This window comes from Rhamphochromis sp. 'chilingali', assembly GCF_963969265.1.
Source record: "Rhamphochromis sp. 'chilingali' genome assembly, chromosome: 3".
NCBI lineage: Eukaryota > Metazoa > Chordata > Actinopteri > Cichliformes > Cichlidae > Rhamphochromis > Rhamphochromis sp. 'chilingali'.
The window spans coordinates 16,614,655-16,641,338 of record NC_137931.1 but is presented as its reverse complement, the minus strand read 5'-3'; the positions used below and the strand labels follow the sequence as shown (position 1 = coordinate 16,641,338).

The 26,684-nt window shown below is 40.2% G+C and overlaps 1 protein-coding gene and 1 long non-coding RNA gene across 2 annotated transcripts; both read right to left on the bottom strand.

The window, feature by feature from the left end:
* Positions 1–610: 610 nt before the first annotated feature.
* LOC308394037 (uncharacterized protein) lies at positions 611–20,524 on the bottom strand. The gene is made up of 10 exons (XM_080878153.1): positions 20,347–20,524; positions 18,672–18,817; positions 10,744–10,825; positions 10,371–10,506; positions 9,834–10,036; positions 9,571–9,707; positions 9,268–9,409; positions 8,895–9,176; positions 3,071–8,549; positions 611–1,702 (listed from the first exon to the last, which is right to left on the bottom strand). Exons 1-10 carry the CDS (start codon positions 20,470–20,472, stop codon positions 1,686–1,688), a joined length of 6,750 nt encoding a protein of 2,249 aa, XP_080734279.1. The 5' UTR covers positions 20,473–20,524; the 3' UTR covers positions 611–1,685.
* Positions 20,525–22,408: 1,884 nt separating this feature from the next.
* Positions 22,409–25,374, bottom strand: LOC308394387. The gene is made up of 2 exons (XR_013971204.1): positions 24,684–25,374; positions 22,409–22,963 (listed from the first exon to the last, which is right to left on the bottom strand). It is a non-coding gene; the product is annotated as an uncharacterized lncRNA (long non-coding RNA).
* Positions 25,375–26,684: the final 1,310 nt, after the last annotated feature.

Genomic DNA, 26,684 nt, shown 5'->3' with positions numbered 1-26,684 from the left:
TATTGTAGATGAGGGTCATATCACTATAAGCCAATATCTTACTAGGCTGTTCTGACCATGACAGTCTGCAATATGATTTATTGCATAGCCATGTTACGTACCACTCTGTAGAAACACACCTTTGAAACACATGAAAATATTTGAAACTTTAATATTAACATGGGCTTAAAGGCATGCAAAAAGGTAAAAATGATACTATAATTCCATTCAGGACATAATGTAATATTTTCTTTACCGTCTGTGTCATATTTTTATCCAGAGCAGTAAAGTATTTCATTTCATAATTATGGAGGAAGCAGTTCTTTCCTCTAATTTAAAGGCAATATGTCTCGCATATATTAGACCAGCAGAATCAACACGATTTGAAATAAGTTTTATTTTTTTTCTTCAAGAACAAAATATAAACCCAGCTCCAATATCCCCTTATATAATTAGCCATTGAAACTCTTCAAATATTTACAAAAGATAGAAAATAAAACAAATAAATATAACCTGCTGCTGCTTGAGAAAAGACTGGTTTGGCCTCCCAGTAACACTTTAAACTGTTTATTCCTGCCGCTTCTGTTTCTCTCTGAATAAAGAAATCAAAAATGTCTCTGTGGTTTAAAAAAAAAAAAAAAAAAAAAAAATTACGATTACATGATTAAATAGAAGCCAGAGGGTCAGTTCCTGAACTGTCAGGGAATTACAAACAAACTATGATAAAGAACCAAATCCAACAATAAATTAGTGGGATACTGGCAAATTTTGGTGGGTCTCAGTTATTGCTTGGTTCAGTTTTCCAGATATGATTGAAAATGAAGCAATTTCTTTATATCATACAGTGTTAAAGAACACGAGCAGCTTTTTATGTTGCAAAAAGAGCAAAGAATATTGAATTCACTGCCAAAAGAAAACCAAAACATAAAACTTTTAACTGATTAAGAGATTGGTGAGCACTGACTCCTACTGGTTGCTCATGGTAAGGTCAAGCAGCTTAGACCTAATCAACCACATTTTTTAATAAGAAATACAATTAGTATTTAAACAAGAAATATTCAATAAAAACTTCTCAAAGAGGACTTTGATACCACAATCTTACAACTTTAGAGATTAGACTGTCTAAATTAGCATGTTAAATCAGCATGAACTTGCAAAGGATTCTTTCACTGTATATTCCCACCATTACCAGTCAAGGGTGGGACAAATTAACTGAGAAATTTTATGAGAAGAGTGCAAAAAGCAAATAATATTTTATGGCTTACTGTGAAAAATATGTATCCTTATTACAGCAACAGCCTTGTCAGTTTATTTGTTTTTTCACAGCTTTCAACAGCTTTCATTGTCTTTAACCCACAATGCTTAGCGTCCAAACCAGGTATAACAGCTGGAAAACAGCATGGCAATTCCAGAGCAGGCACTTCAGTATCTCTCCTTCTCACAAACTGACTGGGATTCAGTTCAGTAGCTGTTTGCACTGATTGGCTATTAGATCAGGCTGCTCTCGGGCCTTACTCTTTAGAAACACCCCACAGCAGAAATCCGGTAAGCCTTTCAGTTCTTGCTGTGCATCTCCAGATGCACGAGTCTTTGCACAGAGTAACAAGCAAGCCATTCAGAGTGCACTAATCTGCTGAGGTACAATCCATCCTTGGGCTCCATGTAGGTCCACAGGTGTTGTATCCCAAGCCTCAGTTCTTTTCACTTCAATTAAACACGATGCCTTAAAGTTACAAAGAGGAGGAAAGAACAGGAGAGAGAAAATTATGTTAGAATCATAAAATAATGTTATCCTACAACATCCTGGCCTTACAATAACTACATAAAGCACCATGCAGCTCTTTATAAAAAACAAACAAAAAAAACCCCTCACAAACTTAAATCAGCCTTGGGAAAAAAGCCACTTAAATAAATACATACATACATATTAGGGCTGCAACAATACTCGTATCGATATTGAACCGTTCGATACAGTGCTTTCGGTTGGCAACTGCCTCAACGCTACCCGAACCTCTCCCACCCTCATTCAGATCTGGCGTTTGGAACCATCTTAGTTTTCATGTGACGCATTACCCTGAAGGTAATGGCGTCATGGACAAAACTAAAACAGTATGTCGGATGTGCCACGCACGTGTTGACGCCGTCCAGCCCCACGCACGGGGGCGATCCGTGTTAACTCGTTAACGGAGATTTGCAGCGTTATGGCATTAATGTCATTTTAACGAGATTAACACTGACAGCACTTGTGGGAACACAACGAATATGACTGCACATTTACGCCGACATCATCTTAGTGCAAAGACAAATGGAAGCAGACAAAAACAACAAGCACGCATGCTACACGCTTTACCCCGAGTCATTTAAACAGCCGTTATGGGGACCTGATATGTTTAATATGCTGCTGAGAGTATACCCCAGAAAAAGCGTATAGTATAGCTTTTATTTTGGAAAGAGCCATTTCTCTGTAATAAACTCTCTTTTCCAAAGATTTTTTAAAATTATTTTGTTGTTTCAGCAACATTAAATTTAAAAACTGTACTACTGAGTTAAAATATATATTTATAATTTTAATAAATGACAAATTAAAAAGGCATGAATATTTTTTTGTATCGAAAAAAATATCGAACCGAACCGTGAATTTTAATAATACTAAACATACAGAGGGCTGTTAAAAAATAAAAATAAAGTTTACCCAGGTCATTTTTCTTTAAGTCAGTTTACTAAAAGTGAGTGATAGTGTCAGCTGAACGCAAGAAAAGTCTTACGGCTCTGTCACTCTAATATATATAAATAAATTCACATATTTGAACTTTGGCATCAATAAAACACAAGAAACATTATTAGAACACACCTCACACCCACAGCACCTCTTTTCAATTATACCATTTAGATAGACAAACTCATTTGTTCTACTCTTTAAACACTTGTCTGTATGTGCAGCAGACTGTTATGACTATGCACAGACTGTTTATAAACTTCTGCACTGAAAAGCATGTTTCTCTTTCACCATTTTTTACTGATTTGGACCACTATGTATTGCATAAAAACTTAAGAGTATGATTTCCATCAGTAGCCAAGACAGCTTACTCACCCTCGTCATCGGAGTCAAATCCAAAGAGGTCTGAGCATTTCTGCAGCTGGCGATGACTCTGCAGTTCCTCGACACTGTTGAACGTGGCAAAACAGTTGGCACATCGTTGTCTCTGCACGGCTGATGTCAAACAGGCCTGCTCTAAATCGTTGCTCATCTGAGACACCAGGACAGACAACGCATCCTTCCTTCGTTTTGGCATGGTGATGTACTTCTCATCCAGGTATGCTGTAGGCGGCAGACGCATGTACGGCTTTTTGCTGTACTCTGCAAGAGTGTTCTTGCACACAGAGGCCTTTGTGTCTTCAGCGTCACCTGACATCTGTCCATTTGTTATCACAGAGTATCCAGGTCCATTATTTGTAGCCTGTGCCGTTTCTGCAGAAGGTTTCTCTCCATCACCCACTGGGCTCCCATCAGTCATCGCTTTGGCCTCAGCAAGCGGTTGCACTTCAGATTTAGACTTTGCAGGCTTCTTAGATCCTGACTGAGCCGCATTGTCTTTGCGATGTTTCTTCACTGTCTTTGCGTCATCTTTCTGAACACGCTTTCGCTTCTTATCTGCTTTACTGGGGTCTAGGGCTTTCTTTCTCTGGGATTTTTCCTTATTTGTTACCTTCGGCTTGCTTCCTTCAGGCGCAGCAGGTAGACAAGTCTTTTCATGTAGGATGTCACAAGTAGCAGCAGGTGTGGAGGAAACTGAGCTGTCTAATGGTGCAACTGAGTCTTCTTGCTTTCCTTTTCCCTCCTCGTCAACAGGAGCAGATTCTGCCGAGTCACCCTTTTGCTGAATGCATTTTGACTTTGCCGTCTTTTTCTCTTTAGACATTTTGCTGCGATCTGCTTTGACAGACTTTTTGTTCCCTCTTTTGTTAATATTTTTGTGCTTCTTATTTACATTGCCTGAGTGTGAAGAAGCAGTTCGAGTAGTCTTCCCTTCTTTTGTTGCTATTGATTTCTTTGACCTTTTCTCCCTTTTTAGTTTCTGCACTTTCTGTGGTGTGGGTTGAACACCTGAGCCGTTAGCTGGCACAGAGTCACAGGAGCCATTGTGTGTCGCATCTGTGTTTTTCACCTTCACCTTTCCCTCATCAGCAGAACTTTCTGCTGCTCTGGCCTCAACGTGTGGGACTTCCGATTTAGACTCAACAGTTTGTATTAAGGCTGGTTCTCTAGTCTGGGAATCCCTCCTGACAGTCTCCGTGTTGACTTCATCATTTACCATCTTGTGCTTCTTTTCCTTGTTCGAGTCTGAGGAAGCAGTCCTTGTTTTTTTGTCTTCTTTTATAACAAGTGATTTCTTTGATTTTTCCTCTGTTTTTAACTTGCGTGCCTTCTCAGTGGTGGGAGGTACGTTTAAGCAGGGAGCTGGGACAGAAAGCTCTGAGTCACTAGTAACCTTTTTAGTCAAGTCTTTGTTTTCCACCTTTACTTTTACTTCATCATCAGCAAAACCTTTTACTGCGGCTCCTTTGGCCTCGACTTGTGGGACAGCAGATTTGGATGTGGCATGGCTTTTTAAGGCAGGTTTTGGGTTTTTCTTCAAAGTCTCATTGTTGTTACTGTTTGCAATCTTCTTTGTCTTCTTGAGATCTGAAGGTGCAGAATGATTTTTAATTTTAACCCATCTTCTTAGTGACCTGTATTTTTTAATTCCAGAGTTGGTGATGCCTGATGGTTTTGAACTGTTAAATGATGAAGACTTTAGTTGGACATAATTCCTTCTGATCTCCTTGCCCACCAATTTCTTCAATTTGCTGGTTGACATGGCTCTACGTTCGCCTCCATCTTGGACCTGCTGACTTTTCTCTTTGTTTAGCTTGTTACTCTCCATTGCACTGACAGCTTTCTCTCGAAGCTGGGCAGGGCTCTTCTGAGCCTTGGCCATTGCAGTTTTTTCTTTCACCATTTCACCCTTTTGACCAGCGTTAATCTTTTCATCATCCATTGCATTATTTAACTTGGGTGGTCGACCTCTTTTTTTAGGACCTTTTGTGTTTACTTTGATTTGTTTTTTCTGCTTCGGGTTATGCCTCACTTTGCTGCTGTGTTTTAACAATGATGATGAGATAACTTTGTGAATTTTGGGAGCCATCAGGGCTGTACTTGTTACTTGCCCTTTTCTCAAATTATGCCTTAATCTATTACTTGAATCAGTAGGCTGTGCAGAGGTTTCCTTGTTGGAAAGACTCTTCAATACATTTGAATTCTTGCTCTCGTTTTTCTTTTTCAACTTCTGTTTTATCAAAGATGATCTGCTGATGGAGAGAGGAGCAGCTTTATCTTGTATTCTTACCAACAACTCTTGACTTGCCTGTTCTGGTAACTTTAGTGCAGTCTTCACACTCTCTGTCTTCTTTGCAGCGGTGAGACTATCTGGCAAACTCTGCTGCTGCCTCCCAGCTGATGCATCATCAAGTTTGTCGCCTGTTTGTGCATTTGTGTTTTTGTCTGAATTAGTAGATTTTGAAGCATAGTGTTCTCTTTCATGAAGGTTCAGTGCCCAAAGACAAATAAATAAATGAGAGCATCCAGGGAGGCAGCACACTGCCTGCAGTGGACTGTGCTTCCTGGCATGGCGTCTCATTTCCATTCCGCTTTTGAACCTGGCAGTACAACCCTGATGAAGGCAAGGATGCCTTGGACTCCATCTGTGTCTTTCAACATGATGTTGAAAATGTTCGAAACTCCATAAAACCCTCATGCAAATACTACATTTATTGTTTCCGACATGGAACGCCAGTTCTAAAGGTTTCAGCTCACCGTAGTGATCATCGAGTGCATGGTATAGAAGTGCAACACGGTTCTTTGAAATGTCAGTAAAAAAAGAGCATCCATCTGCGGGACAGCTAATTTTCTCTTGGGGCTCTGTATTTTTTTCTGTAACAACTTTCCAAATTTGTTTTGTAGCTTTCACCTTTAATTTATCTTCTGTGGAACAGGCCAACTTTTTGTTTGCTGCAGAAGAGCCTATATTTGCATCTTGTTCAAGTATCTGCATAGCTTCCACATCCTTTTTCTGTCTGTTAAATTCCTTCTTTTTGTCGATATGCCCATTTACTTTGTGAACAGGACTTTTACTATTAAGGTGCTTAGACGTGTTATGTTTCTCTTGTGAAGATGAACCATCCACAGGCTTGTCATTGGATCTTAATTTTCTGCTTTCAGGTGGTGGGCTTACTGATGTAGGACAGGCAGTTGATTTCCTTGGTCTCCCCTTACTCTGACTCCCAGAAGATGTGTTTGCCATCTTAGCTTTGGGTTTAAGTGTTGAGACTTCTTTGGTGTCAGGCACCCCATTTTCTTCAGCTTTAATCCTCTTTAGCTTCTCTATATGATCAGACAGGTGCATCATGGCCTGGAGGTCATCCGTGAATACTTTTCCACAGAACATGCACTCATCTTTACGATAATGGAACATTGCATGTGCCACAACACGAGTTCCCTTGAAATCCTTTTTGCAGAAGGTACAACAGTACTCCAACTTGGATTCCTCCGATTCTTGTGGCGTTTCCATAAGTTCGCTGTTCTCCCATGTATCTAAACTGCCATCCTGAGTTTGCACTGTCCCATCAACTTCCAAGGCCTCCTGTTCTTGTAAAGAGCAGCTGGAGGTAGTCCGTATATTTTGAGGATTTTTAGGTTTACTTCCAACTCTAGAGTCTTTGGAGGCACTATTGGTTGGAGTTCGCTCTTTTTCATTCTCCAGGTCTTGAGTAAGGTGCCCAGGGGGAAGATCAGTCACCATCTCTGTTACTAGTGTTAGCGAAGATATGTCACTTATACTGTCATGGTCTGTACATGAAGCCTCAATTTTGGTTAACTTCCTTAGAGCGGCTTCATTTCTTCCCCAACTTGAGTCACTTTTACAAGGCACATGTCCTCTTGAATCTTTAGGTGAAACCGTTGTGAGATCTATCACAGAAACATCGCTTTTGCCTTCTTCACTCTCGGTCTGGAAAGAGTTAAGTTCTTGTTCTCTATCTTGACACTGTGACTGTGCACGATCAGCATTCCTAGACTTGGAAGCAATCCCTTTATTGGAAACTGGGTGGACTTTGTCAGTAACTTTCTTTTTCCCTGATATTAAAGTCTGAGAAACTTCAGTTTTTGAGACATCTTTTGCTGTTGGAGCTTTGCCTAAAACCGTGGATTTCGAGGCAATAGTAACTTTCATTTCAACAGTGGGCTCTTCACAGGCCTCTTCTGCTGAAGCAATGGTGGAAACTTCGCGGATTTCATCTAAACGTGGAATTTCTGTTGATGCTGAAGACGCTGTGGTATCTCCCATTTCAGAAGCTGACTTCTCAGAGAGCTCTCTTACTGAAGATATCTTTCCTGAGACAGAAGTCTGAATTTCTCCAACTGAGGACCCTCTATGTTTAACTGCTGCTGCTGGAAAGCCAATTGTATCCTTTGTCTCAGTGGCAGGTTCTCCACAAAGCGGATCTTTTGGAGGGCTACCGTGCACAGATGACCGTGTGATTGTGGATACTGAGCTGTGAATATTCAGCCCATTTCCTTTTCCTTTTTGCCGCCTTGCATAACAATGCAACTGCTGGACAAATATGGATGGATCCCGTGCTCTGAGAATCACCTTGTTACGATGCACAGTCTTGACGAGTGGTGATGTTGCAGGAAGCTTCACAGTAGGTTTGTAAAGAAGCACTTGTGGGAACCCTCTCTTTCGGTTGCAAACATCTTCATTAAACGCACCCACAAGTTCATTGTCTGGTAGCGAAAGTTCCAGAATTACTTGTGGAGGAGAATCTGGTTTAGAACAATCCAAAGAAAACCCTTTCTGGTATTTAATGTCTTCACTTTCATTTAACTGAAGGTTCACTGAAGATTTGTGTTTGGCATGGTTCCTGATACGACCAGTTTCTGATCTGAGAGATGATCGATGGTGCTTGTCATGTTTTAACCCATGTCTTTTGACCTTCAGGGGAACGTTCTCTTCAAGAGTTCCCGAGTCTTCTAGGAGCCACTTTGGTTTTCTAATTCTCCGTTTTGGGAGATTCTTTTCAGACAACCGTGTAATGCGTCTATGTTGTTCGTAAGCTTGGCCTACACTGTCCCGTATTCTGTCTAGCTGCCAAAATGAGCGCCTCAAAGGTTCAGCAGATCTTTCTTTCAAAGGTCTTGACCCCTGGTTGCCCTTCTTCTTTGCACTGTGATCAACATTTACTGGTGTTTTTCCTGTGCCCATCCTTAGTCTTTTTGATGCAGCATTCGTATCCTCTTTATGATGCCGCTTTTTAGCTTCTGCCTGAAGTACACTTTTACTTCCTTTCTGACATGCCAACACACTTGATCGGAAAGCAGAGTCTTTGGTGCAGTAGTTTGAAATCCATTTGTCCTCCATGATTTCTTCAAGAGCAGCACTAACCACTTTCTCATTCATCAGCTTCAAACAGTTGGTCCTCAAAGCAATGAGGTTCCAAAACTCTGGATCAAAATACAGATCCTTCTTCAAGACCTGAGAAGAGAACAAAAGAATGAAGTCTTTTAGCACCATTTCTACACACATGGATAATTTTCTAATTACTACATCTGACACTGTGATTTAGAACTTTGTAGACTTGTATTTTAACCACTTAGCTATTTGCAAGCCATTCAACTACTGGAAGACAAGGATTTCTTCTTATAGCTAGCTTTTATGACAATAAATAGAAGTAGGAAGAAGAAACAGAATAGTGCAAATTTATCAGATACAGGAATATATTTATTTCCACAAGTGAAATGTCTATACTACTAAGACTTTACTTTTCTTAAAATAAACTTCAGTCTGTTAATATATACACACAAAAAAAAGATGCCCAACCTGTAGCGTTTCAAAGCGAACATTATTTCCAATAGAGCTGTACTCTGCGTCGTACTCTTGATCAGGATGCATGTAAAGAAGGTAGACCATCTTGTAGGACTCAACAGTGCGCTCCAAGAAGAAGACGAGAAGAGCACACGCCCGGCATACCTCCAGATCATTGTGTAGCAGGCCGGCAATGGTTTTGTAGATTAGTGATTTCGTGAGGGTATCACAGGGAAGACAAGACTTCAGTGCATTAGCACAGAGCTCCACACAAAGCTGGATACCATCGTCTCCAACCTAATGAGATATAAACAAAGGAGTTAAATATTCATCTCCATGAATATATATATAATATTATTATAGTTAACGTGTTATTATATGGTCTAACTTCTTGCAGTATGGATCTGATGAACGGGAAGATCGAGTTGACATTAGTGGCAGACAGCATCAGCTGGCGAGTCTCCTCTAGAAGAACTTGCTTGGATGTGTTCAACCGAGTATGAAGTTTAGTCCACAAGAACACAAGATCACTGCAAAGGGGGGGAGAAAGAAGTAAAATCTGTTCTTGATAATAAGATGTAGGGATGTAAACATTGCATTAAAAATAACTCGCCTGCTGTAATATTTGTAGAACAGCCCTCACTTAGAATAAATTTGAAAAAGTTATTTGTTTATAATACTGTTTACTTACCACAAATAGTACATATCTCCCCTCCAGAGCTGCTGGGACAGAAAGGCTGTGATGAGAGCTAACAGTAACTCATCCGTTTCTTCAAACTCCAAGTTACAGATGATGTGCACTGCATTTTTACCATTAAGATCCGCAACCTAAAAAACATTGGAAAATGACTTCTAGTTCAGGCAAGTCTTAGTAAAGACGTATATAATACAAGCATGTCCACAGAGTAAGTTTACACGGAAGGAAAAAGTATTTTATTACTGCACTCTACCCACCTCTTTATGTAGACAGTCATGCTGTGAAGTTTTGTAAAGCCACGTGAGGTAGACCTGGAGGAAGAACAAGTGTTGTCCTGTGTTGGGATGCCGAGCACAACACTTAGCCAGGGCCATAGCCTCAGCAATACGCTCACAGGATAAAAGGTAGCGCACGCGAAGCTCAAAGAACACCGGCAGCTGAGAGCTGATGTATCCATCCACTGAAGGAAAGCCAAGTCAGAACAGAGTTTTACTTTGTATGAGAACAACCAGTGATAACACAGTTTTATGTTAGATAACCTGCAGACAGCATTAAGAATTTACAATGGCCTCTGGAGGAGCAGAAGCCTAACTTTCCTCCATTCAGCAAATGAAATGGTTGATTTCTGACAGAACATGAGAAATTATTATTAATTAAGAAAAAAAAAACAAAGTATGGTATTATAAATTTTTCTTTTAATTTTTAAAAGACAGCTGATTAAAATTTAAAGGTAGCTGGTGTGTTACAGTTACTCCAGTATTAGCATTTCTACAAATAATAACTACATCACTGACCGTCATTCTGAGGTAAACTGGACTCGCTGAGGATTGCCTGTACGGTCGGGTTGGCCCAAGGCCCGCCGCCCTGAACCAAACCCTCCACCTGAAGTAAGTGAACATTCTGGTGCTTTGCAAGAGCCAAATAACATTCCTGGAGGAGAATAAAGAAAAAACACAAAAGTGTCTTAATTGCGCTATCGTGCCACAGAGTACATAAAAGATGGGACCACAAAATAACTTTTTAGGTACAGCAGCAAAGGTCTAGCCCAAATGATGGAGTGCCCTGACAACAAAATATGCAGTGAAATGAATGATAATGAACATAATCAGATTTGACAAACATGCATTCACTGTTCTATTGGGAAGATAATAAGCTCTTTATTCTCACCTGGAATGTATCAGTAAAGTGTTTCAGTGGCTCCTGATAGAAGTCGTTCTGGTCAAAGAAAAGCAGCAACTCAAAAACACTCCTGTGGAGAAATCAAAGGAATAAATGCTCATTTCCAAGCTACTTTAAAACTTAAATCTGGATATTCCGAGTAAACTAGCTATCTGTGTGGCTCTAAGGAACTCTGTTATTGAGGGACGTGATGAACTATAAAGGGTTGATGGATATATTTAGTAGGGGTGCAACGATACACAAAATTCACGGTTCGGTTCGATACTTTGGTGTCACGGTTCGATATTTTAGCTCGCTAGCTTCTATCTAAATACAATATAGCATGTCCTGACTGCGGGGTTTTGGAAACAAATTAAAACGTACAGCTCTGCTATCACTTCCAGCATAAATGAAGACAGCAGTGACGTTTGTAGGGTTACTGAAGTTGGGCTAGCTGGTATATAATGATGTGCTACGTGACCGCTAGCGACACAGCATAATATAAACAAGCTAACTTTTTTTCCACTCGATAAAAGTTAACGTGAGTGTTCTCGGTGGTCAGGAACAAATGTAATCGCATGGCAGGATGCTGTAAAAGGACCAAACTTTAGCCAGGAGAACAACTGAGATAATCCATCCACAATACGAGGTTAGTCATTCATATACTGCTGCATGGGCTGGGCTGCAGTTACATCCTAAGGTTTTAAAAACTGAGCTTAAATAAATGATTAGCGGTAATAAAAGCCGAGGGAGGTCAACAGGGATCACTGACTGTTTTAGGAGCTTTTTGAGATTAAATAGAAGAAAATACATAACATTAAACATGTTAACAACACAAAAGCCATATTAAATGCAGACTACTTTAGACCCGGAAGTAGGATTCGTCGCGTCATCACTGAACAACCGGATTGTAGGAAGGAAAAATATATGTCAATGCTTTTGCATTCTTTCGGAAATGTAGCTGGGTAATTATGTCATTGGCATCGGTGAGCCACTGTCAATATGTGACATATTGAAATCGCGTTTGAATTTGCGCTTGTTTTTTTGCTTTCACTTTGCAATCGCGCGAACTGTGTATAGAGAGCGACAGCACTAATCTGTGAGTGATGATAATTTGCGCACCAATTCCTCTGACATCGTCTTATTAATTGTTAGCTTACTATGCAAACATGACAAGTGAAATCTCACGCAGCTTAAACATGTGAGAGGTTGATCGCGCAGAGAATCGCTGAGCTTATGTGAGTGCGTGTGTAAAAGCAGCAGGATATATATTTGACTACAATGACCTTCACAGACAGATATATAATTTAGTTCTGCTGAGCCAAATAAGACAGGTCAGGGTGAAGAAGTGACAGCCAAAGAAAAGCTTACCACAAAACGGAGAAGTTATGACAAATCAGACTATAAGGCAAAAAGAAAGTGCAGCTTTATGGTTTCATGGACAAAAGAATTTCTGACAAGCTAAATAACCAGGGCTGCACATAAGTGGTCCGCAGGTGCGCATTCGCTGTCAAAATAAAAAACACGCACAAGGGTTAGGGTTAAATTTAAAAACTGTACTTTTGAGTTAAAATATATATTTATAATTTTAATAAATGACAAATTAAAAATGCATGAACATTTTTTTTGTATCGAAAAAATATCGAACTGTGACACCAAAGTATCGAACCGAACCGAACCGTGAATTTTGTGTATCGTTGCACCCCTAGTATTTATGTACCGTAAGTACCACAAACAGTATAGATATCACGTAGGGTTGTCAGATTAGAGTCATTTATTTACAACACTATTTATACCAACAGTGCCATCTTTGCCTCTTCCAAATGACAACTTCACACAGGATTGCTGCAAACTTCAGTGCTGTGCCATTTCACATCATCCCTAATAACACCTAGGAATGCCATATCGTATATTGCTATAGCAATATCATGAATTTATCGTCTCCGTTATGCATAACAACAACACTAGCCCAGGCACGTTTGAGAGCAAGAGCTGCATGTCAATCTCCGATCATAATTCCGTACCTGAAAATTGAGTTTCTTCAACAACCTCCAACAAAGCACAAGTTCGCAAAATATGCAAGAAAACTGTTTCTGTGAAAACAACATATGTATTTTGTAGGGGTGCAACAATACTCTTACTGATATTGAACCATTCGATAAAGTGCTTTGGGTTCTGTACGCATATGTATCAAACAATACAAATTTTTGTTTACTTTATCAACTTTTCTTCTGATGATGCTGTCTGTGTTGAGCGCTCAGTGGATCTGCGTTCGACTACTCCGCCTAGCCTGCACTGTCGAGTGCAGATCCACTGAGCGCAGCGCAAGCTAGCAAGACAGAAGCTAATAGGGCTGGGTATCGTCACTGATTTCTAGAATCAATTCGATCCACGATTCGATTCAATTCGATTTGATTCAATTTCATTCGATTTGAATCTGGGAAATTTTGACAGTCAGAAATATTATAATTCAGATCAATACATTTGCATATTTTTGTATCTATAAAAAGGAAGCTGACACACACAAGACTTTATCAAATGTGTAAGCATCATAGCAGATGCCTTTGTGTCAAAGTAGCTGAAGATAAAACACAGAAAAACATGAAGGTGATTTTCCTGGCCTGGGATTTTATAAAAATATTCTGCAGTACATCAAAAACGAGAGAAAATCATTAATCAACTTATGAACATTACCTCTGATGTTACAGCGGTTTTATGGCTAAGCGTTTTGCATAATTTTAAAAAGTTTAAATTTTTTCAGTATTGAACAGCAGAAATTAGGTTTTCTTTTCGGAAGTATGTAAAAGGAAAAAAAACAGTGGCCGACAGCCTGTAAACACCGGTAGACTTGTGCGTAACAAGCAAGTGAATAATGCAGAAAAAAGATTTTAGACGGGAAACTGTTCTTGAAGTACAGAGAGAGAGAAAGCGCTGCATGAAGTGTGATTTTTATTGTGGTGGAAGCAAAACAGTAAAAGTCAGAGTGAATTCATGACGGTGTTTATGTGAAGCGTAGTTTGGATCTTCTTTTGCTGCTGGTTCAGTCAATAATGTTTGGAGAGAGATAAAAACTAACAGCTTTAGAATAAGCACAAAAAGGGCGTAAACACAAAGCGCGGACCCGCCGACAGATCAGAATCAGCGACCTGTCGGCTCTTTCAGCCCCGACCGTGTCCGTCCCGTCGGGTGAGAAAGGCGACATCTCACTGATTCTGATCTGCGGTCCGCGCTTTGTGTTTACGTCTTTGTGTAGAATCCGTGTTCCTGCTCTCATTCACTGTTTTAGCTGTTTGGTGGTTGTTGACATTTTGTGGGGTTTCACCTGAGGTTCTGGCATTTCGGGCAAAATAAATTCATATTAAAAAAATCGATTCCAGAAGCCAGAATCGATTTTAATCGATAAATCGATTATAAAAACCCACCCCTAGAAGCTAAGCTCGTTGCAACATGGCAACTGCCTCAACGCTACCCGAAATAGAACCTTCCCCACCCTCATTCAGATCTGGCGTTAGGAACTATCTTGGTTTTCATGTGAAGCTTGAAAACCAAGATAAGCCGCGTTATGGACAAAAGTAAAACAGTATGTCGGAAGTGCCACGCAATACTCAAATGGTGGGAACTAGAGTGTTAGTACAGTTTGCTCATTAACGTGTTGACGCAGTCCAGCACCACACATGGGGCGATCCGCGGTAACTTGTTAAGAGAGATTTGCGGCGTTATGGTGTTAATGTCATTTTAATGAGGTAAACGCTGACAGCACTAGAGGGAACACAACGAATATGACGGCACATTTACGCCGACATCATCCTAAATGGCCTGTATTTGTATAGTGCTTTACTAGTCCCTAAGGACCCCAAAGCGCTTTACACATCCAGTCATCCACCCACACATTCACACACTGGTGATGGCAAGCTACATTGTAGCCACAGCCACCCTGGGGCGCACTGACAGAGGCGAGGCTGCCGGACACTGGCGCCACCAGGCCCTCTGACCACCACCAGTAGGCAACGGGTGAAGTGTCTTGCCCAAGGACAAAACGACCGAGACTGTCCAAGCCGGGGCTCGAACCAGCAATCTTCCGATTACAAGGTGACCTCCCAACTCTTGAGCCACGATCGCCCAAAGACAAGTGGAAGCAGACAAAAACAACAAGCACGCATGCTACAAACTTTACCCGAGTCATTTAAACAGCCGTTAGGACATGATTCTCCTTATGGGGACCTGATATGTTTAATATGCTGCTGAGAAATATAGCCCAGAAGAAGCGTCTAGTATAGCTTTTATTTTGGAAAGAGCCACTTCTCTGTAATAAACTCTCTTTTCCAAAGATGAGTGATTTCTTGATCAGATAGATTTTTTTTTTATTATTTTGTTGTTTCAGCAACATTAAATTTAAAAACTGTACTTTTGAGTTAAAATATACATTTGTAATTTTAATAAATGACAAATTAAAAAGGCATGAACTTTTTTTGTATCGAAAAAATATCGAACCGTGACACCAAAGTATCAAACCGAACCGTGAATTTTGTGTATCGTTGCACCCCTAGTATTTTGCCACTTGAAGCAAAAATCAATAGACACACTATCGACTACAATCAGACTACAAAGGAGAAGATACTAGCAGAAGGTATGACCCAATGTAAACAGCTGACTCCAGAGCATCACTTGAGCACATGCTAGTTGCACTACATATGACAGGAAGAGCAAATGGAAAATGGAAGTTACTGATGCCGCTACATGGTGGAAAAGCAGGGCTCTAAGCAGCTGAGTGTAAGTGTTAAGGAGTTATTTTTATGCTTTTACTTAAAAACACTACCCAGGCTACGTTGTAGCTTACATTTGACTTGTGCTACTGAGCTGTAATACTGCTGCTGTCACCAAGTGGCAATAGAGTCACACTTCAAATTAGGCAGTGTGTCAACAATGGCAAGCTCATTGGAAGAGAAGGATGGAAATGGCCCTTCATTTACTTACACTTAAAAATGCCACCGCCTGCAAGCTGAGAGTAGCAATAAAACAATTTTTATATATCAGCTTTTTTTTTTTTCTATATTTCAAGAAATATAATTATTCTAATAATTTTCTTGAAATACTAGAGCTGTGCGATATGACCAAAACCTCATATCCCGATATAAGATATTTATCCTCCCAACAACGTGGGGGAAAGCCTGTTTTAACGTTTGAGTCTAAGGTTTATTTTGAGCACCTGACGGCTCTTTTTTTTGCTTCTCATCCATAAACTCTCTCCATACCTTTTCACATGATTCTTGCATAGGTGGTAGACGAGGTTTGTCGTGTTTGAGTCTGAGGTGCGGACCGGTTTCCTGCATAATTCGCATAGTACAGTTTTCTGCTCTGTGTCACACTTTTCATAACCAAACCATGTCCATGCTACAGTGGTAGCCCCTCATTTAGAAATAAGGTCTTCGATTTGTTTTGATTGGTCCTTTTGTTTCTCATTATTTCAGTTTATTTTGAAAAATCTCAAAAGGACCTTCAGCTTTATTGTGAAAGGTTTATGTGGAAAATAAACAAGCAGACGGCGGAGCTACACGCTGGCTTTACCGTTGTTGTTGCTAACAACAATGCGTAAAAACAGTCGTTTATCCGTCTGTAGTGTGGTTATTTTCAATATAAGAGAAAGAGAGAACTTTAAGAAATTAATAGAGCCACTACAGTGACCATCAAAAAGAGGAAAAAATATTGCCGTAAACAGCAATATTTACGGCACCACGACACCACGAAGCAAACGATAGCGTAATATGAAACGATAGACGTTTTCATATCGTCACTTAATGTATATCATTATATCAAAGTGCCCTATGAAATACCACGATAACATTTGAGGCTCTGTTTCACACCCTTACTAGACAGGCAGGCACACAGCCCCTTCCCCTCACTAGCAGCTGAACACTTGGAACAGCAAACTGATACCCTGGTCTTAATAGGAACTTTGTGAGGTCAGTAAGGCTCCTATTTCAACAATACTGAAGTATTAAACAGTTATCCTAAATGTTAATTTGGCCTGTACACACATTAACCTTTGATTTTTAACTATTAGCAATTACCCATATTATTTGTCTGCCAAGCTATCATTAAGGAACTGGCTTATGGCTAATAATAAAACAGTAATATTAATGCTATCAGCACTTCCCATCTTTAACATTAACAGTGGTTGTTTAACGAGATAACAATTATTTATGTCTAAAAATGTTTCTCTTAAACTAGAAACTGAGAAAAGTCTATAGCAGCCAGACAGAAATGGCAGCGGTCCACCATCAATATTTGATCACTAGGAGAATAGGAAATGAGCAGGGCTCCAGCTACATGTGCACAAACCAGTGCTCTTCTAATCATTATTTAAAAACAACTATGCCTCTTAATTTTGTCTCTTTTCCTTCATTTGAAGATGGCACTGAGTTAATTTATAAGCTATTTAAGCAGGAGAAGAAAATATAATCAGAAGGACTGACTACTCCAAAACTAAAAAGAATTAATTAAAAACCCAGAGGAAACAATCAAAAGATGAGGCTAATATTTATTGTGTATTTTAGAGCCATTTCAAACCTTTGAGTATGAAAGGAAGTGATTAGATTATATTTTTAATGACTCATGATCATGTATGACAATTCGCACTGTGTGAAACACACACACAGTGAAATTAGTCTGTCAAGTGCAGCAAACACTGCACCAGCAGACCACACGCCTGTGCAAAATGTGGTCACACACTGCTCAGGTCAAGTGCTTATTATGTCAGTTTAAGCCAATACAGCTGAGATCCAATGACAAATTTCTAGATACAAGTCATGCAGAGCTGCATTAGCACAAGCTGCTGTTAGCTTTCTTACTTTCCATCTTGGTTGTACTGATAAGACCAAAATCATGTCGTTCTTATCCCCATAACAGTGTATATCACAACATAGTGTATTTTCCGTAAATCAAGTCACTGGTTTATTTAATCACCAAATTGAAAGTACTATTTCTTTATTTTTTTACATTCAAATTAAATAATCAAAAATTTAATAAATTACAAGGTGCTATCCCTTAGTGACACAAACTAAATGACCCCACGCAGTCACGCAAAAGCCTCCTGAGGCCCCCCGGCTATCATTACTGGTCTTGTATGATCGTCAGGAAACTAGCCTGTCTACGAACATCGACTGAAGAGTGTGCAGTCTTAAATGACGCGCTCCATTAAGCTCATACAAGGATGTGCTGTTCGGTTCATCCACATATCTGTTGGCGCAACGTGGTATGCTACGTTGCAAATTTCCTCCAATACTTTGGTCTGACGCGTAATATAAACGAGGCAACTCTACTTGTGAGAAGTGTTTTCAGCTGGGCGTAGTGTCCCTGGAGTCGAGTACTCTGACCAATGTGTGAAAACATATATTTGGCCGCTAGTATATTTATGAGTCTTTATTATATGGCGTACTGCAGAGAAAAGCCTGTTCTAGAGTTTGCGTATGAGGTTTATTTTGAGCACCTGGCAGATCTTTTTTTCTTCTCATTTGTAAATTCTCCGTACTCTTTTACATGATTGTTGCATAGGTGGTAGAAGGGGATTGTTTCTGTGGTAGGGACGGGTTTTCTGCTCCGTGTCAGACTTTTCATAACCGCACCATGCCCATGCTACAGAGGCAGCTGTGTCGTTAATAAACAATTCAACTTTGTGTCCAACTATGTGTGTCTGGCTTTGTCTACATTACAAGCAAAACTATCCAGAAAAGAGGGATGTTTGGGAAACAAAGGTGCTGCTTTCCTCTGACTTATATAGTGTAAGTACGAGCTACAACAGCACTTATAAATAATCCAGACTACTTATAAGATAAGAAAACTTCAGCCTGGAAACAACCAAAAATCACAGCAAATCTGTGAGAGGTATTTAGATCAGCAAAGACTGAAAGCAACCTTTTTAGGTAGGACTGGGTACTTACAAAGCCAGGCTACTGAGTGTGCGGAGCACGTGATCACAGTTTGACGTGAAGAAGGATGAGGCTTGCGCAAAATAGCAGAGAGCAATCTCAAGGATCCTGAGCTGAGGCAGGAGCACCTGCCAGCGAGAGGCGTACTCCTCCACCAGCTGCAAAGACAAAAACAACATCTAAACAAAAGTACAATACAAAGTGCAATTGCACAGCATCTCTATGGATATGGCATTTTTAAAGGTTTTGAGTGCAAACGCAAGTACACTGCTGATGCTTCTAATCGCACTCGATTACAAAGATCTGTTTATATCATGTTATACTTTAGATCTGTGTGTTTTGGACAGCTACCTAGATTATTTTTACTTGAACATGTACTACAGGCCCATCACGAAACAATATCTGTTTACAGTTGACCTATGACATCCTAATCCTTATGTTGCCCTCTAATGGTGGAAATCCAGCTCATCTGCAGTGGAACGCAGTGAAGTGTTAACCCTCAGCCAGTGTTTAGTTTGGCCACAGGTGTCAAACTCCAGACCTCGAGGGCCAGTGTCCTGCAGGTTTTAGATGTTTCCTTCATCCAACACAGCTGATATAAATGGCTAAATTGCCTCCTCAATATGTCTTGAAGTTCTCCAGAGGCCTGGTAATGAACTGATCACTTGATTCAGGTGTGTTGACCTAGGGTGATATCTACAACCTGCAGGACACCGGCCCTCGAGGCCTGGAGTTTGACACCCCTGGTTTAGGCCCTCATCCAACTGCAACAATTAGTTCCCTACTAAGCTAAATGTAACCATGTTAGCAAAGCATGACAGCCCGAGTCTGGCACCTTCTTTATGAACAACAAACTCAATACCATGTGTGATATCATTTTAAAATATGTGGTGCAATAATTACTTCTCATTTTGTTATACTCCCAAGCTCTAGCACCCCAACTTCAGCTCCAAAGAAATCAAGTCAAATTACATATGCCTATGCGTCACGCGTTTAATGCTTACTTTTAAAGTTTGGATGGCTTACAGCTGGGATTTGTCAACAGGAAGTAGTACGCCTGGCTATTTCTAGTGTCAGTAATTGGGCAAACATGATTTTATCTCTCTGTTGTTAACAGTGCAGGGTTATTAGTTACTGCCATTCCAATGCGCTTTTGCATAAGATGCAACCACTGTGAGACCATTTAGTGATGGCAGGAATTATTTTCCCACTGCTGTGAAAGGTGGGCTGTAAAACAAACGCCCGACAGCACAGGATAACAAATATTAACCCAATTTCAGCGTATTCGCTGCCAAAACGTAGTGTAATCGTGCAAAATCCTGACCAGCGGGTAGTTAGTAAACATTCAGCGTACAACCATGCTAACTTGCAAGAAAATTCTGGGCTAGCTGGCTCATACGATTAGCAAAGTCAGCCTGAAATCATGCACTGTCACTAAATCACTGCTTAAGTGGCTCGCATGTTTTGCTAAAATCGTGTGTATGCGGGCTCGGATTACTTGACACGCTGTTTGTCACGCAAATATGCTTGTTTTTAAAGCGACTACTGCTAGTTAGCTAAATGATAACGGGCTTAGCCGCTAATGCTAGCCGTGTGTAACTAGTAGTTCTGGGGGAGGGGAGTCGGCTAACATATATGCTTATCTTTGACAACAAGCACGCCGCTAACTTCAGCTACGGCTCCATACCTTGCAAAAGTCAAAGCAGAACGCTTCGCTGTCGCCTCGGAGTTCATCGCTTGAGTAGCGGCTAAACAAAGTCTGCAATTGTTTTTCTAGACCCTCTAACTCGTACACACTGCTCTCCTCCGCCATACTGCCTGTCTAGCCTCGCTCGTAGCAGCCAGCACACAACACATACATCGCCACAGTCAACGACTTGCATTGACAGCGCTGATTGGATACCGGGAGCGTGAAGTGACGCGCTCATTTACTAGACCAGCACGCGCCGATGGGAGGGCGGGATGCCTATGACAACTTATAGATGCCCAGTTACGCTATCTTCCCGGTAATTACGGTGCTACCAGAACACCATTACATGCGCCACAAACCACATGGCGAACACAAACATGACTTAACATTTGCGTTCACGTCCCATTTATAAGCTTGGAAAAAATTATTGTGCATTTGAACTGGTCTAACTTAAGTTTTGCTCATATACAATTTTTTACACGTCATAAGATAAGATAGCATTTATTAGTCCCATTACTACTATACAACAATAGAAAAAATGTAAAATATACAAAGTAAAATAATTATAATTTCAATATACAATGATACAATTTGACATTTTTTAAAGATTAGTCAGAGGCGTGTGTAGAAGGGGGGCGTGAGGTGGCACAACCCCCCCCCCCCCCCACCCGAAATATGATTATTTCAGTATTTCTACACACTCCAGATTTTTCAGATGCAATTACTGTACTTTAAATTCCATACTATTTATTTTGAAGCTTTGGTTTTGCACATCAGTTGCATTATTATCACCCTGCTGAGCATTATGTAAATATTTAAAGTCAACAATGTACGGTGGCTGGGAAGTGCAAATCGCAACAAATTAAAAAACCGCAACAAATAAAAAACAAACCACAACAAAATACAAAAAGCCCACAACAAATTACAAAAAGCCCACAACAAATTACAAAAAGCCCACAACAAAATACAAAAAGCCCACAACAAATTACAAAAAGCCCACAACAAATTACAAAAAGCCCACAACAAAATACAAAAAGCCCACAACAAATTACAAAAAGCCCACAACAAATTAAAAATCCTTGACGGAAAGGGATTGTCTGAAATACCGGAAGTGACACAAGCGTGATGTCACGAGAGGGGGCGTGGTCAGGGTTTTTGGTTGAGGCGCCACATTTCTGGGCCGAACAAAGCGCTAGCGAAAGAGCGAAAGTACACGGATAACACCAGCTATGGTTCGTACTTGCTGTGCGGTCGGTTGTAAAGTTAGATCGCACGACCGGCAAGGGAATAAGGTTGAAAATGGTTTATCTTTTCATTCTTTCCCCACCTGGAAGCAACATGAGGCAGCTCATGTATCGGATGTTACCAAACGAAGGCGTCTAGCCTGGATAGCAGCTGTGAGACGAGCTGATATCCAGTTCTCTTCCATCTCCAAATATCTGTTGGTGCTCCAGACATTTTCATTCCGGTAAGTTCTAAATATGTTCATATCTTTATAGCCTATTAGTTTTATTTTCGATGCACTCTGAGGTCATAGAAAATTAGAAAAAAACATCCTACTGAGTGATTTTGCAGAACTACCTTCTATTTATAGAGTTACTAATTATTTGGCATTATTGCAGCAAACCAGCCCATGAAATGGATGAAACATCGTGACTGAGTTCCAGCGCTACACAAGGGACCTGCTTCAAACATACCACCATGCCAATCAGATTACTTCTTCCATGTGAGGGTGAAGAGGTGACCCTTCTGGATAAGATGGTGAAGGTTTGCTGCCGTTTTGGTGAACAGTGTGGTAGTAAAACCAGGGGAAAATGAAACTTGCTCCTGTTAAATATTCTTTAGTCTTGTGCTGTATAAATAGCGGTAATTTTTCAGAACATAAATTGAAGTAATTGATAGTAAATAAAGTAACGTTAGTAGTGGGTGATATCGTGTAAATGCTGTCATGATTTTGTGTAAACATTTTGTCCTTTATAAACTATGACATGGATTCTACATTGTAACTGATGTGATGTTCTGTAAGGTGGTTTTAATAAAAAAAAAAAAAGAGCAAAACTTAGTTTGTTTCTTTATTCAACTTTTGAACAGTGGTACTCAGTCAGTACATATTCAGTAAATGCAAATTATTTACACGGCAGTGCACTTCAGGCATAAATCTAGACCCTTATATAAAACATTATGGGTCATTCCCACAACCCACAGCTTTACTGTGTTCCAGCAAAGATTCCAATAGCAGTGACAACTCCTCCACAGTAGCAGGTGGGATTTTTCTTTTTTGAGGACGGCTCCTTTTACCTGTCACTACAGATGGTCTGTTTATGTTTTGATTGAGAGCAGTTTTTGGTCAGCTGAAGAGGAGAAGTCCATCTTATGGCCAACCTCTGGCTGTATCTTGGTCATATTACCCAGAAAACCCCAGTATGCAGGTTCATCTGTAACAGTCCTTGTGCCACAGATCTGCACTGTTGCTTCTACATTAAACAGAAGAGCAGCGCCATGGATGCAGGTCTCCAGGACTCCGGCCATACAGGTGCAGTGGGCGGCTTCAACCTTCCCTGTGATGCTCACAATGACCCAATGCTGGTTCATTCAGTCTTTGAGAGTGCAGTACCTGAAACATACAAAGTTAATTTAAAGACAAGGACTCTAATGAGCCAAGGCCGACATAAATTTGTTTTATCTACTTTCAAATCCATTTTATCATAAATGTAACAAAGTATTTAGAAAGTTAGCACATACATGTAATTTTCCATTTTTTTATGTATCCATCTATAGAACGCTGCATGTTATATTCCAAATCTGCCTGTTCTCTTTCAGAAACCTGCCTTCAGAAAATGAACCTAAAGTATGTAATGCAAGGATGTCATCACTTTCAAGATGGAGAAAGCATAAAGTTTGACTTTAGGTGACAATTATGGACACGTAATATGATAAGGAGATTCTGCAGGTCATTAATCAATGTATTATAGTAAAAAATTTATTTTTTGTGACACAGGACACAAACATGGAAGCAAGATATATAATTAGGATTATTTATAATAAATATGAATAAATAATTGCAATTTCTTTAACCATTGAGAATAACTAAATCCTTCAGGACAATGTCACATCAATGCACTGAACTCACTATGGCTACGTTCACACTGCAGGTCTTAATGCTCAATTCCGATTTTTTTTTTTTTTTTATTTTTATTTAAATCTGATTTTGTGTCTGCTTGTTCACACTACAAATAAAATGTGACAGCAAACGCAGTCCTTTGTGAACCCTCAAAGTGGCCCGCATGCGCAAAAGAAGACGTCACACACAACGCGCTCTGTTTAGACCAAACAGCATTGTTTGACTGATGGCCCTTAATATAAAGACTTGTTTCAGACTTTACGTTGTCCAATTTTGCTTTAAGTTATTTTGTTATTTACATATGGCCTAATAATGATCCTTATTGTTGTTTTAGAGAGGAGCGGTGCTTCAAAGGATAGTTGCAGATTTATGTCAGAATCTGCAGATTATACAGTACAAATAAAATGTTCACGTTATCTTCCCAACATGCACACGAAGCGCTCATGTGTTCTCAATGTCTTCTCCAGCGCTGATAATTGGCATATGTTTTGTGTCAGTGAAATAAAAGACGGATTTAATGCGTCATGACCATTCAAACAGCAGTTGCTTCCTAAAACATCAGATATGTATCGGATTAAGTACCACATACGAAAGTGACCCAGATCGGATTTGAAAATATCGGATTTGTGCTGTTTTTACACCGTCATACCATGATTGGATATGGGTCGCATACGGTCAAAAAAGTCGGATTTGATGCGTTTTCGCGTGCAGTGTGAACGTAGCCAGAGCCTCCACGTGTTCTCACTCTAATTTGCACCTCATGAATGAATTTATGATTGCACTAATTTGAATGTTCGGGAGGAAATCAAACGCATTTTACTCACAGTGCCCTACAAACGTCACTGCTGTTTAGTTTTCTGTCTTCATTTATGTTGGAAGTGATAGCAGAGTTGTACGTTTGAATTTGTTTCCAAAATCCCTCATTTAGATGGAAGCTAGCGAGCTAACTTCCTGCTAATTTCTAACTCTGTTAAATGTCATATATTCCGTTTCGTTTTCATGGATGCCTGGATGTTAAACTCAATTGTTACACATGGTAGAGCAGAACGCTGATAATTTTATTACAGATGAAAGACTTTAGACAGTTTTTCAACTCTCAGTAATGCCACAGTGATCCTGTGATTTATGGACCTGCAGCAGCGTTTGAGCCCATGCTAGTGACGTCAGACTTAAAGACCGGATAAAGAGTGATATGAACATATCTATAACTTACGGGAATGAAAATGTCTGGAGCACCAACAGATATTTGGAGATGGAAGAGAACTGGATATCAGCTCGTCTCACAGCTGCTATCCAGGCTAGACGCCTTCGTTTGGTAACATCCGATACATGAGCTGCCTCATGTTGCTTCCAGGTGGGGAAAGAATGAAAAGATAAACCATTTTCAACCTTATTCCCTTGCCGGTCGTGCGATCTAACTTTACAACCGACCGCACAGCAAGTACGAACCATAGCTGGTGTTATCCGTGTACTTTCGCTCTTTCGCTAGCGCTTTGTTCGGCCCAGAAATGTGGCGCCTCAACCAAAAACCCTGACCACGCCCCCTCTCGTGACATCACGCTTGTGTCACTTCCGGTATTTCAGACAATCCCTTTCCGTCAAGGATTTTTAATTTGTTGTGGGCTTTTTGTAATTTGTTGTGGGCTTTTTGTAATTTGTTGTGGGCTTTTTGTATTTTGTTGTGGGCTTTTTGTAATTTGTTGTGGGCTTTTTGTAATTTGTTGTGGGCTTTTTGTAATTTGTTGTGGTTTGTTTTTTATTTGTTGCAGTTTTTTAATTTGTTGCGATTTGCACTTCCCAGCCACCGTAACAATGGCTGCAACATTAAATAGATATATACACACGTCAATTAATTAATAATTAGAATCTAGTAATGCAATGCATATGATTGTGAATATTGTCATTGGTTGGTTTTGACAGTGTATGTAAAGACCACCTAACACTACTGAAAAAAATCACACTTATGGCCACTTCAATAGGTACACTTGTTTAACTGCTTGATAATCCAAATATCTATTCGGCCAATCAAATGGCAGCAACTCAACATGTTTCTGCATGAGTAAACGTGCCTTGTTGATATCAACAATTATAGGAGAACAGCCAGACAGCTTCCAGCTGATACGAAAGCAACAGTAACTCAAATAACCACTTGTTATATGCAGAAGACCATCTCTGAAGCAGCAGAAGACCACACTGAGGCTACATGTCACACAGGCTCTCTAGATCTGGACAATGGAAGATTGTAAAAACATTGACTGTTCTTGGCAGTCTCAAATTTGTGAAATTCAGATGAAAGTATCAGAATTTGGTGTAAATAACAAAAACAGATCCATCCTACTTTGTGTGAATGGTTCAACCTGCTGTTAAGTGGTATAATGTCAGGGTGTGATGCTTTTAGTGCACTTTTGGTTCCTTGGTACCAACAGACCACTGTTCAAACATCGTCACAAAGCTGAAGTCATCTAAAACTACTTTCTTGAATATGAAAATGAGTTCATTGTACTCAAACTGCCTCCACAGTGATCCAGATCTCCATCCAATAGAGCAACTTCTTTGTAAGGCCAAGGAGGATGCCTACAGAAGTGGTGACAGGGCCCTGTACAAGCAAGCCAGGAACACACTGACCAAGGAGATCAAAGCAGCTAAAAGCATCTACTCCCAGAAACTGGAAGAACGGCTCTCAGCCACCGACCCTGCGTCAGTGTGGAGGGGCCTGCAGGAAATCACCAGCTACAGACGCGGCGTCTGTACTGCCTTTGATGCTACATTCTTTAGAGCTATGCTTGTAGCATTCTGCCTGTTAGCTTAGCACAACAACAACAACGAAAAGGCGCTCTCTCACCCAGGAAACACACAGTCGCAGAAAGAGAGAGAGAGCGTCGCCCTGTAACCATGGCAACCGTAACGCTGCCGCCTGGAACGAAAGAACGTAGCTGTCAAACAAAACCCAAACAGTCCTGACCCGCGACAAAATGAAACAGGAAAGTACCGCAGTGTTTATTTCAACAAAGTAACTGTATTCTGAATACCACCTTTTTAAACGGTAACTGTAACGGAATACAGTTACTCATATTTTGTATTCTAAATACGTAACGGCGGTACATGTATTCCGTTACTCCCCAACACTGCAGACGCCCCCCCACCCACTATTGAAGCAAAAAAAAAAACCTGGCCAACGAGTTAAACACTTTCTATTGCAGGTTTGAGACGGACA

Excerpts from the sequence above, each read along its gene's own strand:
- LOC308394037 (XM_080878153.1), bottom strand. The coding sequence starts at position 20,472 with ATGGCGGAGGAGAGCAGTGTGTACGAGTTAGAGGGTCTAGAAAAACAA. Across the intron at positions 10,037-10,370 it reads CAGTTTACCTCAGAATGACG|TGGATGGATACATCAGCTCT; the intron begins GTCAGTGATGTA and ends GCTTTCCTTCAG. Across the intron at positions 9,708-9,833 it reads ATGACTGTCTACATAAAGAG|GTTGCGGATCTTAATGGTAA; the intron begins GTGGGTAGAGTG and ends AATGTTTTTTAG.